This window comes from Lentinula edodes (genome assembly GCF_021015755.1).
Source record: "Lentinula edodes strain Le(Bin) 0899 ss11 chromosome Unknown C8R40scaffold_51, whole genome shotgun sequence".
Taxonomy (NCBI): Eukaryota; Fungi; Basidiomycota; class Agaricomycetes; order Agaricales; family Omphalotaceae; genus Lentinula; species Lentinula edodes.
In genome coordinates this window covers 256,983-272,780 of record NW_025764357.1, presented here as the reverse complement: position 1 = coordinate 272,780, position 15,798 = coordinate 256,983, and the positions used below count along the sequence as shown (strand labels likewise).

The 15,798-nt window shown below is 42.1% G+C and overlaps 7 protein-coding genes across 7 annotated transcripts; 6 read left to right on the top strand and 1 right to left on the bottom strand.

The window, feature by feature from the left end:
- Positions 1-247: 247 nt before the first annotated feature.
- Positions 248-5,656, top strand: C8R40DRAFT_1268425 (ankyrin repeat-containing domain protein; the record flags this gene model as incomplete). Its single annotated transcript, XM_046234000.1, has 8 exons — positions 248-287; positions 342-368; positions 422-498; positions 553-738; positions 798-822; positions 896-956; positions 1,017-1,444; positions 1,501-5,656. Exons 1-8 carry the CDS (start codon positions 283-285, stop codon positions 5,654-5,656), a joined length of 4,965 nt encoding a protein of 1,654 aa, XP_046080930.1. The 5' UTR covers positions 248-282.
- A 38-nt stretch (positions 5,657-5,694) lies between these two features.
- On the bottom strand, positions 5,695-7,563 carry C8R40DRAFT_1129168 (Diphosphomevalonate decarboxylase). The gene is made up of 3 exons (XM_046229127.1): positions 7,332-7,563; positions 6,962-7,208; positions 5,695-6,896 (listed from the first exon to the last, which is right to left on the bottom strand). Exons 1-3 carry the CDS (start codon positions 7,382-7,384, stop codon positions 5,937-5,939), a joined length of 1,260 nt encoding a protein of 419 aa, XP_046080929.1. The 5' UTR covers positions 7,385-7,563; the 3' UTR covers positions 5,695-5,936.
- Positions 7,564-7,833: 270 nt separating this feature from the next.
- Positions 7,834-9,153, top strand: C8R40DRAFT_1058354 (S-adenosyl-L-methionine-dependent methyltransferase; the record flags this gene model as incomplete). Its single annotated transcript, XM_046225199.1, has 5 exons — positions 7,834-7,984; positions 8,058-8,420; positions 8,486-8,571; positions 8,636-9,043; positions 9,100-9,153. The coding sequence occupies 5 exons, from the start codon at positions 7,834-7,836 to the stop codon at positions 9,151-9,153; spliced, it is 1,062 nt and encodes a 353-aa protein (XP_046080928.1).
- Positions 9,154-9,679: 526 nt separating this feature from the next.
- On the top strand, positions 9,680-10,114 carry C8R40DRAFT_1058427 (uncharacterized protein; the record flags this gene model as incomplete). Its single annotated transcript, XM_046225203.1, has 2 exons — positions 9,680-9,848; positions 9,915-10,114. 2 exons carry the CDS (start codon positions 9,680-9,682, stop codon positions 10,112-10,114), a joined length of 369 nt encoding a protein of 122 aa, XP_046080927.1.
- A 717-nt stretch (positions 10,115-10,831) lies between these two features.
- Positions 10,832-12,185, top strand: C8R40DRAFT_714945 (uncharacterized protein). The gene is made up of 5 exons (XM_046235957.1): positions 10,832-10,847; positions 10,950-11,084; positions 11,150-11,306; positions 11,448-11,729; positions 11,999-12,185. The coding sequence occupies exons 3-5, from the start codon at positions 11,267-11,269 to the stop codon at positions 12,115-12,117; spliced, it is 441 nt and encodes a 146-aa protein (XP_046080926.1). The 5' UTR covers positions 10,832-10,847; positions 10,950-11,084; positions 11,150-11,266; the 3' UTR covers positions 12,118-12,185.
- A 276-nt stretch (positions 12,186-12,461) lies between these two features.
- On the top strand, positions 12,462-13,834 carry C8R40DRAFT_1154781 (P-loop containing nucleoside triphosphate hydrolase protein; the record flags this gene model as incomplete). The annotated part of the gene is made up of 4 exons (XM_046229593.1): positions 12,462-12,584; positions 12,638-12,664; positions 12,718-12,922; positions 12,979-13,834. Coding segments are annotated over exons 1-4 (1,170 nt in total), but the record flags the coding sequence as incomplete, so codon positions are not given.
- Positions 13,835-13,939: 105 nt separating this feature from the next.
- Positions 13,940-15,673, top strand: C8R40DRAFT_1058391 (kinesin light chain; the record flags this gene model as incomplete). The annotated part of the gene is made up of 1 exon (XM_046225201.1): positions 13,940-15,673. One exon carries the CDS (start codon positions 13,940-13,942, stop codon positions 15,671-15,673), a length of 1,734 nt encoding a protein of 577 aa, XP_046080924.1.
- Between the last annotated feature and the right edge of the window lie 125 nt (positions 15,674-15,798).

The following is a 15,798-nucleotide window of genomic DNA, read 5'->3' as shown; positions in this document are numbered from 1 at the left end:
TCGAGAGCATTTCCTAGCAATGAAAGCACTCAGAGCAGCCTGTTCTCAGTGCTTTCGGTACTGGGATCTGCTGGGATCTGCTCTCAGCTCTTAGCTGAATATTCATCTTTTGCAGATGCCTGAACAATTACTTCTCATTACCGATGGTAGACCGATGTAATAATCGATTCGTGACCGCAATGGTCAAGTGATCAATTGTATCTGGGACTATATAAACGCCCATATTTTATTTCAAGCTCCCTTCCTTTCCGCCATCATTTTGAATCTCTGTTAAGGCCAGATATGAGGTAAGCCTCGTTGATGAATACAACTCATCTTGAAATAAATGATTGATTTGTTAGTTTTGATGTTGTTGTTGATACTGCAAAGTATGCTGATTGATTGGGGTGTTGTTGACCATACTCTCACACAATTTTTGAAGGATGTTTGAAAATGCATCTCAGTTTACAATCAACAATAGTACATTCAATGCAGCTCAAAGAGACATCAATAATCATTGTCAGCAGGTTTTGTACTACAATGATGTGGCAAGGAACTCAATTTTTCATCCAGACACTCTTACAACTGATGAAGAGAGGAAACTACATAAATGGCTTGGAGCACCAGATACATCCATTAACTACATCACCGCTTTGAACAAAAAAACTCCTGGAACAGGCAGCTGGATTTTGAATCATCCAATTTATATTGAGTGGAGAATGAAGGGACAAGCCTGCACTCTCTGGATTCAAGGAAAAGGTGAATCTGAGTATTCAAAATTGTTTGTATATGTGCTAAACAATATTTTTACTATTTAGCTGGATCAGGCAAAACAATTTTACTGTAAGCACATTGACAATTCAATTGAGAAAGTATGACCAGAGTCTGCTTTTTTTCCTTTTTCCCTCTCTTACAGAACATCAATAATTGAAGATCTCAGCAATAGTTTAGTTTTGGTGTACTATCATTATTTTGATGTACGTGACAATACTGGAGCCAGATCAAGCTACAGAGGATTTTTGTTATCACTCTTACAGCAACTGGGCTCTTACAAGCACAGTATTCATTCAGAGCTTAAAGGCCTTCATGAAAGGTCAAAAAGGGGGATTTATGCAGCACAACCTAGTAATATGGAGTTGCAAAATACTTTGCATGCAATTATCCATGATCTTGTTGAGAAAAAGCACCAAATTTTCATCATTATAGATGCACTGGATGAATGTAGAGAAAGTGCATCTGTGGCTGTATTTGTTGCTGGCATTGCAGATAATACTTGGATAGCATTCACAAGCCGCTACAATGCAGAATATTCACTCAAATACAAGCCATTGGAGATTGTCATGAACAGTGGCAATCTTAATCAAGATATCAATATCTATATGGAAGCTGAGATGTCAAACCTCTATTTTTCGGAAGGATTCAAGGATGAAGTGAAGGGTACTTTACAGACTAAAGCTGATGGAAGGTCAGTATCATGTTGTCATTGAATTAGATTGAAGCATTATTTACAATGGTACTCAGTTTCCGCTGGATTGATTGCCAGTTTAATGTACTCAAGGAATGTGCAACATCTCAGTCAGTCAAGAGAGCAGTGCAAACACTGCCTCCAGACCTGGAACAAACATATATTCAGGCTATACAAAAGTGCAAACAAAGCCATGAATCAGTAAATGCTCACCATATTCTCTTATGGCTATTGTATGCCTTTGAGCCTTTGAACAAAAATCAGCTTACTGCTATGCTTTCAATTGATTTACAAGAGCAGGTAGTTCACCCAAGTGATGGAATGAATCTTAGGCTAGAGAAAATCATTGATTCAACCCTGGTGACCATTAATTCAGATGATGTTATCCAGCTTGCCCATGCATCTGTGAAGGAGCTTCTCCTCAACAGGCAGATCTTTGTTCAGACAAAAGATTTATTTGAAATCAATGAACTCTTAGCACACAGAACAATTGCACAAATGTGCCTTATTTATTTGTTACAGTGGAAAGATATGGAGAATGCTGAAATAATGAGGAATGTTATGACACTGGGAGAATATACCATTCAGTATTGGGCAGATCATACTTCTTTAACTCAGGAAGCATCGGAATCCCATTCATTAGGAAGTTCACTAGACCATCTTGTCAAAGAATTTTTTCAAAATGAGAATTTGCAATTTTGGCATTGGACACAGAGATACCGACATAGTATTCACTTCTGGGAAACCCCATTACATGGCTCCAATCCTCTCTATTGTGCTGCATATTTTGGTTTGGAATCTAGTGTATCAGATTTAATTGTACAGCAAAGTGCAAACAGCATCAATAAAATAGTGGGTGAGCTTGGAACCCCCTTGTCTGCAGCAGCATATTCTGGGAAGAAATGCATTGTAGAACTTTTAGTAGACTATGGAGCTGATGTCAATGCACAGGGTGGGAAATATGGCAATGCTCTCCAAGTGGCTGCCTTGAGAGGCAAGGAGGATGTTGTAAGATATCTCCTTGAGAAAGATGCTGATATTAATGCCCAGGAAGGGGAATATGGAAGTGCTCTCCAAGCTGCTACCTATATGGGAAATAAAAGCATTGTGAAATACCTCCTTAACCATGGTGCTATTGTAAACAGTCAAGGAGGTGAATTTGGAACTGCTCTTCTAGCTGCAATCATTGAAAGCCATGAAGATATTGTCAAACTGCTCATTGAAAATGGAGCAAATGTTAATATCCAGAATGAATATGAGTATGGACATGCTCTCCAAGCTGCTTCCTTTGTAGGCAATATAAATATTGTCAAATATCTTATTGAAAGGGGAGCTAATATTAATGCTTATGGTGGCGGATATGGAAGTGCTCTCCAAGCTGCTGCTTATGGGGGCCATAAATATATTGTCAAATATCTCCTTGATCATGGTGCTATTGTAAATGCTCAAGGAGGTGAATATGGAAATGCTTTGCTAGCTGCCACTTTCAAAAATCAGGAAGACATTGTTGAAATCCTCATTGACAATGGTGCAAATGTTAACATTATTGATGGACATGAATATGGAAGTGCTCTCCAAGTTGCTGCTTCTGAAGGCAATATGAATATTATCCAACTTCTGATCAAAAAGGGTGCAGATATTAATATTAATGGTGGAGGGACAGGACATGTGAATGCTCTCCAAGCTGCTGCATATAATGGCAACAAAGATATTGTCAAATACCTTATTGACCAGGGATCCAATGTCAATGCTAAAGGTGGGAAATATGGAAATGCTCTCCAGGCTGGTGCACACAGAGGCAATATGAATATTGTCAAATATCTGGTTGCAAATGGAGTTGATATTAATGCTCAAGGTGGAAAATATGCAAATCCTCTTCTAGCAGCTGTACATGGTGAACATGAAGACATTGTCAAATACTTGATTGAAAATGGAGCAGATATCAATGCTGGAGGTGGTCAGTATGGAAGTGCTCTTCAGGTTGCTGCATATGAGGGAAATACAAACATTGTAGCATATCTCCTTAGTTGTGGGGCTAATGTCAATACTCAGGGAGGTGAATATGGAAATGCTCTTCTGGCTGCAGTACTCCAGAATCATGAGAATGTTGTTGAAAATCTCATTGAAAATGGGGCTGATGTTAATGCTCAAAACAGTGAATATGGACATGCTCTTCAAGCTGCTATCCTCAGTGTCAATGTACAAGGAGGTAGATTTGGGAATGCCCTACAAGCTGCTGCATATGAGAGAAATATCAATATGGTAGAATATCTTGTCAAAAATGGAGCAAATGTCAATGCCCAAGGAGGTAAATATGGAAATGCTCTCATAGCTGCAGTTATCAGAAACCATGAAAATGTTGTTGAATATCTTCTTGACAATGGAGCTAATGTCAATGCCTCCAGTGGAGGACATGGAACTGCTCTACAAGTTGCTGTATATAAGGGCAATTACAGTATTGTCAAATATCTCATTGATCATGGAGCATACATCAATGCTGATGGTGGTCAGTATGGCAATGCTCTCCATGTTGCAGCCTATAGAGGCCATAAATTGTATTTCCCCATTCTCCATGAAATATCAGTGTTTGAAAGAAGGGCTGGGTGGGAAAATGCCCCCAGAGTAGCTGATTCCCTAAATGATATGAATATTGTTAAATGTCTTCTGGAAAATGGAGCTCATATCAATGTACAAGCTGGGGAATATGGGACTGCTCTACAAGCAGCTGCATATGCTGGCAAAAAAGATATTGTCATATATCTCCTTGACCATGGAGCTGATATTAATGCTCAAGGTGGTAAATATGGAAATGCTTTACAAGCTGCCACTACGGAGAATAATGAAGATATTATCATATATCTCATTGATCATGGAGCTAATGTCAATGCTCAGAGCAATGAACAAGGAACTGCTCTCCAAGCTGCTGCTCTCAATGGCAATGAAAACATAATAAGATATATAATCAAAAATGGAGCTGATGTTAATGCTCAAGGTGGTGAATATGGAAGTGCATTGCAGGCTGCTGCATATGATGGCAGTAGGGATATCCTTGAATATCTTATTGATCAGGGGGCCAATGTAATGGTTCAGGGTGGTCAATATGGTAATGCTCTCCAGGCTGCTGCATACAGGGGCAATGGAATCATTGTTGAATATCTGATTGAACAAGGAGCTGATATCAATGTCCAGGGTGGAAAATATGGTAATGCTCTCCAAGCTGCTGCATATGGTGGATTCGAGGATATCATTAAATATTTGCTTGATCATGGAGCTGATATCAATGCTCAGAGTGGTGAATATGGCAATGCTCTCCAAGCTGCAGCCATTGGAGGAAATGTGGCTTGTGTTGATTACCTTACCAAAAATGGGGCAAATGTCAATGCCCAGGGGGGTTATTTTGGAAATGCTCTACAAGCTGCTGCATATAAAAGCAATGAAAATCTTGTTAGATATCTCCTAGACAATGGAGCTGAAATCAATGCTCAGAGCGGTAAATATGGAAATGCCCTCCAAGCTGCTGCATATTGGGGGAATGAGAGCATTCTCAATTGTCTCTTACAACATGGAGCTTCTATCAATGCTCATGGTGGTCATTTTGGATCTGCTTTACAAGCTGCAGTAATTGAGGGCAATGAAAATATTGTGAGATATCTCATCGATAATGGAGCTGATGTTAATGTGCAGGGTGATCAATTTGGAAATGCTATTCAGGCTGCAGCATTTTCAGGGAATGAGGATATTGTCAAATGTCTTTTCAATGCAGGAGCTGATATCAATACACAAACACCAGATCAGGCTGATGCTCTTCAGGCTGCAGCTTGGGGAGGGCATGAAAATGTTGTAAGATACCTCATTGCAGAGGGAGCTGATGTCAATAATCAAAGTGGCCCCTTTGGAAATACTCTCCAAGCTGCTGCATTCAAGGGTAATGAAAACATAGTCAAATACCTCCTTGAAAATGGAGCAGATGTCAATACCCAAGGTGGAAACTTTGGTAATGCTCTCCAAGCTGCAGCATTCATGGGAAGGGAAAATATTGTTAGGTCTCTCCTCGATGCAGGAGCTGATGTTAATGTACAGGGGGGTGAACATGAGCATGCTCTACTGGCGGCCAGAAATTCATCTGAATTGAGCTCAGACAGCCAAAGGGAGTCTATCATCCACCTGCTTCTTGAGCACGGAGCTATAGATACAGAAGCTTTCGAATCATGAATCCCTTTGGTTTTGTATTCAAAATGTGATAATATGTTGTAGAGATTTTGCAATGAAATTTCATATACCACAAAGTGTTTAAGCGACTGAACAGAAGCAAAAGTGAGATGCTTGAGCAGCCGTTTCATTATTAATCACAATGCAGCTTCAGATTGAGTCCTCTAAGTAAGTACTTGAAAATTTGCGTATATTATAACTAGATCGAGAGCCCTACGGAATGATGAGCGTCGTATCTTTAAACAACACACACGGGACAGAAAATGTACATAGCAATCCCTGTTCACGCCAACGTTTTGGGTAAGCCATCCACTCCAAGTAACGTCTCTCCCTCAGCAAGCACCCTTGGACCATCCCCAATACTCGTATGGATCAACCCCTTCACACTCCCCACCTCCCAGACCTTGGTTACATTCTCGTTGAACCCTTCCGGCAGAGGCACAGCAGCGGGTTGTTTTCCACCGAACAGTTTGAACGGATCGGGGAAGGGGTTCGATTCTGCTTGAGGGAAGTATCGAACGATAATCTCGATAATCTGTTTGACGTTCTTTTCTTCGGTATAAATGACAGCGTTGGGTCCAGCGTCGAATGTGTACGCTGCGAGGAGGTGACCAGTCTTTTCGAGCGACACGCGATTCAGTTCCTCGATGATGGAAATGATGGAACGTGAGACGTCGTTCATGTAGAAAATGGGAGGTGCGGTGTCGAGCGCGACGGCATGGAATTGGTTAGAGTCAGCCATCGTGATCTTTGCGAACGAATCGAAATCCTTTTCTTTGATTGCTTTGATAATCGCCTCCATCCTCTGCGGAACGACATGCTTGATCCGATGTTGGAGTAAGGCAGAAGTCTCTACGGTTCGCTGCATTCCGCTGGTGGATGATGTACCCTTTTTGGCGTCGTTGACGACACAAATGAGCGCGTGCATGGTAGGCCAGTGGGACTGGGGAGCGACTTCGACTGCGAGAGAGTCGGTGCCAGAGGGGAGGGAACCAGCTTCCCAGGCGACGAAGCCGCCGAAGAGAGAGCGGCAGGCAGAGCCTGAGCCGAGACGGGCGACGAGGGAAAGTTCAGATGGGGAGGCGATAGAGGGTTTAGCAGAGGAGGAGGAGGGGAAAGTGTTGAGGCCGTACAATGCGGCGATAGACGAAGTAAGGGCTGCGAATCCAGAGGCAGAAGAAGCTAGACCCGCTGCAGTAGGGAAATTATTGTATGAAGCAACGTGAATGTTCCATTCAGATAACTAATTATCGCGTGCGTCCACAATTTAGTAAAGCTTAGCAGATTCAATTTGATTATTGTTTTTACCTTTGGCGCATTAGGTTCCTTGTCCTCGATCCTTTCTTTCCTCATCTTCTTCAGCTCCTTCAAGCATCTCTCCAACCGTCCTCCAGATTTTATGTCCTCCTCTTTACCGTTCAACCAGAGTTTCGTTTCGGTAAAGGCAGGATCCGCGCGAGAGGTCGTTGTAGATCGCAGGTGATCTTGGGATAGGGTAACGGATAGAGAAGAGTTCGTGGGCAGAATCAGTGTCGTATCGCGTTTTCCCCAGTATCTATATGGAATCAAGTTTGTCGATGAGTCTATGAATATGAACGAAGAAGCGAAACAAACGAGATGAATAAGTGAACGATGGAAGAGATTGTTGTACGAGAGAATAAAGAAGAAGAAATCTTACTTGATACACGCAATGTTCACCGGCGCAGAAGTAGTTGCTTGGTAGACGGCCATTGTATTTGGGAAACAAGTTCGCGGGGTTCAAGTTGTGATTTTGGTATCGGAGGAAGAGGTTGAGGAATACAAGAGCTTTTGTTGGAGGTTTATAAGTCAGAGGGCAAAATCAAGACCGGGGTTCGCTTCCAAACAACAAGAGTAAAAGAGCAATAAGAAAAACCGAGTGTGAGTCCGGAAAACGCGGTATGGTACGATCGATCATTTAAGCGCTGACTTAGTTATCTAATCTTATCTATACACGCCACACGTGCTAATAACTTTTTTTCAAGAAATGGTTCGAGCGTAAATTGGAAGTCAATTTATAGGTTTTCCTTCTCCCACCTCAACCCATTTTTCCCATTTTTCCTTCTCCCTTTCCCCAGCACCACCGACAAGACTCACCCCGTGTATCTTTCCCTTAGTCTACTTCAGAACGAGTCCAAGTAACCTTCTACCTGCTCCAAAAAATGGCTATCGAAACCAACGGAAACACCCACGCAGACGGACGTTCGGATAGCCGTATTCAGAACTATACCAAGTTTTGGCAAAAGGATACCTCGAAAGAAGCCGAGGTGGATAATGCTAACCGACTGGATAGTTACACCGAAGTCGTCAATGGTATGTAACGTACTCTTTCTCTCAGGTTATCTTTTTACTCATAGTCAATGTTCATTATGCGGTGTCGTCTCAGGCTACTACGACGGCGCCACCGACTTGTATGAATGGGGTTGGGCCCAATCCTTCCACTTTTCCCGCTTTTTCAAGGGTGAATCATTCGCTGCCTCCCTTGCACGGCACGAACACTTCCTCGCCGCCAAGATGAATATTAAACCCGGCATGCGTGTCCTCGACGTCGGATGTGGTGTCGGTGGCCCCGCACGTCAAATAGCCATGTTTACCGACGCGCAGATCGTAGGGCTAAATAACAACGAGTTCCAGGTCGGTAGAGCGAGAAAGTATACGAAAAATATGGGATTAGAGGGGCAGGTTAGTTTCGTGAAAGGTGATTTCATGAAGCTTGCGGAACAGTTTGGGGAGGGCTCGTTCGACGCTGGTGGGTGCCTTTTTTGACTCTTGTATTTCAAGATGATCTTTGCTCATGCTTTTTGGCTGGATTAGTTTACGCTATTGAAGCGACAGTACACGCACCTACGTGGGAGGGTGTTTATGGGGAAATCTTCAAGGTCCTCAAACCAGGAGGAGTGGTGAGTTTTTGCATCCTCTTTCTTATATTCCCCTCCTCCGTATACTGAATCGTCCTTCCACTAGTTCGGCGTATATGAATGGTGCATGACCGATGCCTGGGACCCCTCAATCCCTGAACACAAAGCCCTGGCGCACGAAATCGAACTAGGCAACGGTATTCCCGAAATGCGTTCCCTCAAACTCGCCCGGTCTGCCTTGACCACCGTGGGCTTCGAGGTCGAGTACGAAGAGGACTTGGCTGAACGTAAAGACCACGTGGAGTGGTATTACCCTTTGGAGGGTGACTACAGTAAAGCCCAGACGGTGTATGATCTGTTCACTGTTTGGCGGACGACGTGGTTCGGGATGTTTGTGATGCATAATATCTTTTGGTTTTTGGAGTTGCTTGGGGTGTTGCCCAAGGGGACGATTGAGGTGGGTGCTGCGTTGAAGGTTGCGCAGACGAGTTTGATCAAGGGGGGTCAGACGAAGGTTAGTTTCTGTTTTCCTGTATGAGATAGCCTCGGTTTTGATTATTGTTCTTATAGCTGTTTACACCAATGTATCTTGCTATCAGTCGGAAACCTGCAAAGTCGGAGTAGGCTTGTAGTCCTACGTTCAAAATGACCATTTCGTGTTCTCCCAAACGTTGTATCTCCTCTAATGTTTTGATTCCTCCCTTCGCGGTTCCCTTCTTCGGATTTTCCCCCTTTATTGATACCCGTGCTTGAGTCCCTCATTAGATCTTTCCATTTGTTAGTACTTACATATCATGTCGTTAATGGAAACATACATTCAAGACTTAAAAATGATTATTACCCCCCCAAGTTCCAAATCCCAAATAGCTTGGATACCAACTACGTAGTAGGAGATGAACTTTGCTGAGGTTCGACCTCATAGGTGACAGTTTCTGGTGTATTTCTTTGTTGAGATATACTTTAACTCAACTTTAACTCACAAATATGTAGACTGTTCTGAGTCTCACGGCTTCCTTCGAATTCAAGAGACATTAGGAGAACATCATTCATAGTGACTCGTCATTTTAATATATGAACGCTGAACGTGAGAAATAGGAGTCTCTTCCCGCTTCTCTTCCACCGTTACAATTTGCTAGTTTATTGACACAAAATGATTCCTGACATCCCACCCAATTATCCTCCAGCGCGCCCCGACCTCAAGGCTTTCCGACCTCCCAAATCCCAATCGAAAATAGCTTATTGGGTATGGCGGGTGCACATGTGGATAGAAGGGACATTTTCGCTGGCTATGCTCGAGCCTTGGGAGAAACTTCTGCTTTGTGCGTTTCTACCCAGAGAATATCTTGAATATTATAGATATTCACCAACTTCTCCTTAAATTGTAGTGATCATCTTCCTCACAACTTTCACACTTTTGGCTACTGGCATTGTTCGATACCTCCCGCACCATATTTCAGTCATGAAAGGCCGGGCTGTGTACTACCTGTGGGGAAGCGAAAGTGGGGAGAGTCCGGTATTTCAATGGCTTGGGAAGACTGCTGGTTCCAATGGTGGTAATCCCGGAATACCAATGGGAGAGCTGTAGTGGTATCCAAGGAAAGTTGTGAGTTTAATGCATTAATAACACGCTTCTACAATATCTAATGCCTTCCGCTGTCTGTAGTTACTCATATGGCTTGTCGTGGTTCAATAAATATACCTTGTAGTTACTTTTCCTTTGTTAAAGAGCTTCGAGCTGGCTTCGCTAATATGATCGATGTCTGCAAAACCAGTCTCGTGCCAGCAACGACGCGGGAGATAATTCATTTTCGTAGATATCGATATCTTATCTTGACGTAGGTTGTGGGAAGTTGATCCACTTTTCTGTTCAGAAGAATCAGGACCTCTTTTGTGTAGGTCAGTGTCCAGCTTCTTTTATTCTCTGGCGTTATGCCATATAGACTGACCGCGCGTTTCAAATCGTGGTCACAGCTCCCTAGTTCTACCAATAGCTACCAATATTCCCGGTATGTCCCCTTTACACGATTGCACCACAGTGGTTGCTTATTTGTCGCCTTTGTAATAGTTCAGTCGGTCTTATTCTTCGATTCATTGCTAGTATCGGCTGGAACAGAGTTGAGTCACAGTTAGTGGTTTTTATTTCCCCAGTTTGGCCAGTTATGAAAGCCCACATGTTTCGGGAGGGCGCGTCTTGAACCATTTCTGCAACTGAATACGTATCGATCCATGGTTCACCTCCAAACAAATTGGGAAACCAGAGTGCTTTTTTTCTACAAGCTACCTATATTCGACATGAATGTCTGCCTGAATGCCTGCAGGTAAGTCCTAGAATTTTGAAGTTCCCAAGATTCAGCGTAGCCTGTTTCTCATTCGCGTCTATCTATTCAATATTCAATACCAATCATTGCTACCCAATGTAGCTGAGGATGATTCTATCAATTCCAATATTTCACGGGAAGGAATTTGGAAACTGCATGCATAAAGGAATTTTCTTTTGCGATCAGGATCGCTTCGGGCGCGGAGTAATCATTTCTTACTAAAATACTCAAACGCCGGTATGTATCAACAGTCGTATTTTTCTTTATGCCTGAATGTTAATCCGTAATTCATTGTCGTTCAGCCCGAGTCCTCCCGATTCCTTCAAGGCTGACATTGACAAGAGGAACAACAATTTTGCGTACGGATCCACATAATCCAATTGGTCGCTTATCGTAAGATCTAACCGAGAGCTTCGGAAATGCGTGTTACTTACATAGCACTTCGAGTCCCGATCGCTGGTAATCCAACCTCGTCAGAACATATATAAACGCCTTACTCACTTCCTCTTCCTCTTCTCCTTTTTTCCCTTCCTTTCGTCTCATCCCATTACGTCCGTTATCCTCCCCCCTCAACACTGGACCAAAACCTGTTTCCTTCAGTGATCGTTTTCGTGAATCAAACGGCGACTGTTCCCACCTTCTCCAACGATCACACCACGTCAAGAAAAGGAATTGAAACGAGACGGGACGAGACTACCACTGGCATCTCAATGATTCGTGACATCCCCCCTCACTACCCCCCAGCACGCCCAAACCTTAAAGCCTTCCGCGCGCCGGACAAATCCCAGTCAAAATTCTTTTATTTGTTGTGGCGGATCCAGATGTGGGTAGAAGGAACGTTTGGGCTTGCAGTGCTTGAGCCTTGGGAGAAGGCTTTACTTCGTGAGTGATGACTCCGATTCTGTTTATGTTTTATGTTTGTAAAGTGACAACCTGATTTTGAGAGGAATTGTTTATTGTGTCTTTCCTCGTCGTTCACTCATTGGTATCTATCCTCAGAGTCACTCTACCGTCTCTATGCATCAATATCGATCCTTCCTTCCTTTTCCACCTTATCACTATCTTCTACTCCTTTCCTTGCATCGACTCAACTCCTTCTCCCTCAGTTTCATTCAATGATACCTACGATAACTAATGATCTACTCTACCAGTGATGATATTCCTGATTACCAGTATACTGCTAGTTACTGGGATCATCCGATTCCTCCCCCAACATATGTTAGATGTCAAGGGAAGAGTAGTGTACTATCTGTTTGGTGATGGGATTTGAAAGCCTCGGGACCAGGCATGACAGCGGCAAGTGCAGATACTGATCCCAGGGAGTTTGAAGAAAACAGTTCTAGGTTGTGGCAATGAGTCTATGTCAAGGAGGTTTTGTCCTTATGGAGCGGAGGTGTCAATGTGCCCTAATTCAGGAATTTATTTCTCTGTAATTCATATAGACTAGATAAAAGGGGAATCTGAGGTAGAAATTGCAATTGAAATGTTGTCCAACTTTGGACTGCGGGATTTCTTGAAATGCTTGTTTTGTTCAATTTGAATTTGAAATGATAGCTTTGGAAGTGACCTGCCCTCAAGAGCTCTGATAATTGTGACAGTGTGACAAACACCTTTCTGATTCAAACCACCATTGTATCTTGAGTAAATTCAAGTGAATGTTTCCTCAAGCTCACAATTTCACAATACCCTATGGGCAATTTCTCAACATTCAAGGAGATCAGATTAACAACTATGGAGGTGTGTACTGTAAGTGCTTATATGGGTGATTGATTCTAATATAATACAAACAGATTCTCAGAGAATGGACAGACCTGCAGGTACTCAATGTTTGAAAATTACTTAGAGTTCGAGGAATAACTTCTCTTACAAGATTACTTTCAAGTGATGACTGATTGTCCTACATCAACTCCAAACTTCACAGGAAGAGAGGATATTTTAGTAACCATTGACAATTTTTTTCATCCCCCACCACCTAATAATCCCAGGAAAACTCAAAAGATCTTTCTTTTGTATGGATTAGGGGGGGCAGGGAAAACTCAGGTTGCACTCGAGTTTACAAGGAGGTTCAAGCAGAGGTAATGTATTTGTGTCCTACTATTGCAAGATTAAATAGTTCATTAACTTGAAACAGGTTTACCAAGATTTATTATATTGCTGCTGACTCTGAAATTTCCATCAAAGCCAGTTTGTTTGACATTGCTATGGTCAATGGGGTTGTGGGTGCCCAAAACTGGCAATCTGGACTTCGGTGGTTACATACCCATGAGGAATCTTGGATGATTATCATGGACAATGCTGATAATCCCAAAATTTCCCTGAATGATTACTTTCCTACCTGTGATCATGGGAATATTATCGTTACTTCAAGAAATGCTGAGCTACAAAATGTAGTAAGCCAGTCATTGCAGCTTCAAGATATGATCCCAGATGATGGGATTAAGTTGCTGTTGAAACATGCAGCAGATAGACCATTGAGTTTTAATGAACAAGAACAAGCTGTTAAAATTGCAAAAGAGCTGTATCACTTCCCACTGGCTTTAGTACAAGCAGGAGCATATATCAAGCAGCAGAAGTGTCTCATGACATACCTTACATATCTGAATAATGAACGCAAACAGATATTGGGAAAAAAATTGCCTCAACCTCCTGATAAATATAAGCTATCTATCTATGCTACCTGGAATATTAGTTGGAAACAACTAAGTGGCAGAAGTAAAACACTGTTGGAAATATGTTCCTATTTGCATTATGAAAAAATTCCTCGCCTTTTGTTTGAAAGGGCAATTGAAAATATCAGTGAGGTATACATGCCTCTGGGACCAAGCCAGGCTGTTAATGAAGCAACAGATATGCTATCAAATTTATTCACATCTGACATGAAGTGGAGCAATTATGAGTTTAATGAAATTGTGACAGAAGTAATTTCTTACTCATTGCTGCAAATCTACAATGATGGCCTCTATGAAATGCACCCATTAGTACAGCACTGGTGCAAGGACAATTCAGATAAACAGCAAATACAAGGGGTTCAAGGAATTGTAGCAGTTGCCTTACACAATATAACTTGGAAAAATCATGAGTTTTTTCATTATATGTCATCCCATTGCAGGGCATTGCAATCTCATCGGAACAGTGACTATGTTGTAAGCTTAGCATATGGGGAATTATGGAATATGCTTGGGCAATATCGACAGGCTATTGAATATTGGCTGCCTCTGATTCAATTATTCAATGATAATTTAGGACCTCAACACATTGATAGCATACAACATATGGACCTAGTTGCACATGTATATTTTAAAAGTGGGAGATATGATCAAGCTCTAGAAATTGAAATATCTCTGCATGAAAACAACCAAAGAGTTTTTGGAGAGGAGCATCAACAAACTTTAATCTCAAAAAATAATATTGCAACCATATTGGAGAAAATGGGTAGAGGTAATGAAGCTTTACATTTCAGACAACTTGTACTTGAAATCTACAAAAGAGTCTTCGATGAAGAGCATCCATATACTCTGCAGAGTATATGTAATTTAGCATCTACATTTATAGAACTTGGCAGGTACAATGAGGGATTGGATCTTGAGAAGCCTTTGGTTGAAACTTCTAAAAGAATGTTGGGAGAAGAGCATCCTGATACACTGAGCAGGATACAGAGCCTAGCAGATACATTTAGGAAACTCCACAGATTTAGTCATTCATTAGATCTTGAGCAACCTTTGCTGGAAACTTTCAAAAGGGTTTTGGGAAAGGAGCATCCTAAGACTCTGAGTCTGATACAAAATCTAGCAGCCACATTTGGAGAACTTGGCAGGTACAATGAGGTATTGGATCTTCAGCAACCTTTGGTTGAAGGCTCAAAAAGAGTTTTGGGAGAGGAGCATCCAGACACTCTGAGTAGGATACAGGGCCTAGCATACACATTTAGGGAACTTGGCAGGTACAAAGAGGCATTGGATCTTGTACAACCTTTGGTTGAAACATCTAAAAGAGTTTTAGGAGAAAAGCATCTTGATACTCTGAGAAGGATATATAATTTAGCACAAATATTGATAGTACTCAGCAGGTATAAGGAAGCATTGGATTTTGTGCAACCTTTGGTTGAAACCTCTGAAAGAATTTTAGGAGAAGAGCATCTTGATACTCTGAACAGGGTACATACTCTAGTATTCACACTTGGTAACCTTAGCAGGTACAAGGAGGCATTGAATCTCGTGCAACCCTTGGTTGAAACCTCTAAAAGAGTTTTGGGAGAGGAGCATCCTACAACTCTGAGCAGGATACATACTTTAGCCTACACATTTAGGGAACTTGGCAGGCGCAAGGAGGCATTGGATCTTGAGCAACCTTTGGTTGAAGCCTCTAAAAGAGTTTTGGGAGAAAAGCATCTTGATACTCTGAGCAGGATACATGATCTAGCATTGACATTCTCAGAGCTTAGCCGGTACAATGATGCATTGAATCTTCAGCAATCTTTACTTGAAACCTCCAAAAGGGTTTTGGGAGAGGAAAATCCAACAACTCTGAGCAGGATACAGAATCTAGCACACACACTTGGGCAACTCAGCAAGTACAAGGAGGCTTTGGATCTTGAGCAACCTTTGGTTAAAACCTCCAAGAAAGTTTTGGGAGAGGAGCATCCAGATACTCTGTACAGGATACAAAAACTAGCAGCCACATTTAGGAAACTTGGCCAGTTCAAGGATGCATTTGATATTGAGCAAACTCTTCCTGAATCCCTCCGGAATTTCCAGGGCCCCAAGACCCGCAGTGGTATACCCCCAGTAGATCCTGATTTGCACAAAAAAAGAAGGAAGACCATCTGAAAAGCCTTTGAACCTACTAGGTTATTGTATATTTACGAAAGATCAAATAAGGTACTTAATACTTTTCCATCTGGCACAATCGACCTGCACTCACTTTTTGTAATGTTTTAGGATTTGAGGTTTAT

Bases quoted from the DNA above. Each gene is read 5' to 3' on its own strand.
- C8R40DRAFT_1129168 (XM_046229127.1), bottom strand. From the start codon at position 7,384: ATGGCCGTCTACCAAGCAACTACTTCTGCGCCGGTGAACATTGCGTGT. The intron at 7,209-7,331 runs GTAAGATTTCTT...GATTCCATATAG, and splicing joins GTGAACATTGCGTGTATCAA to ATACTGGGGAAAACGCGATA. The intron at 6,897-6,961 runs GTAAAAACAATA...CGCGATAATTAG, and splicing joins AGGAACCTAATGCGCCAAAG to TTATCTGAATGGAACATTCA.
- C8R40DRAFT_714945 (XM_046235957.1), top strand. From the start codon at position 11,267: ATGCGTGTTACTTACATAGCACTTCGAGTCCCGATCGCTG. The intron at 11,307-11,447 runs GTAATCCAACCT...TGTTTCCTTCAG, and splicing joins ACTTCGAGTCCCGATCGCTG to TGATCGTTTTCGTGAATCAA. The intron at 11,730-11,998 runs GTGAGTGATGAC...CTACTCTACCAG, and splicing joins TTGGGAGAAGGCTTTACTTC to TGATGATATTCCTGATTACC.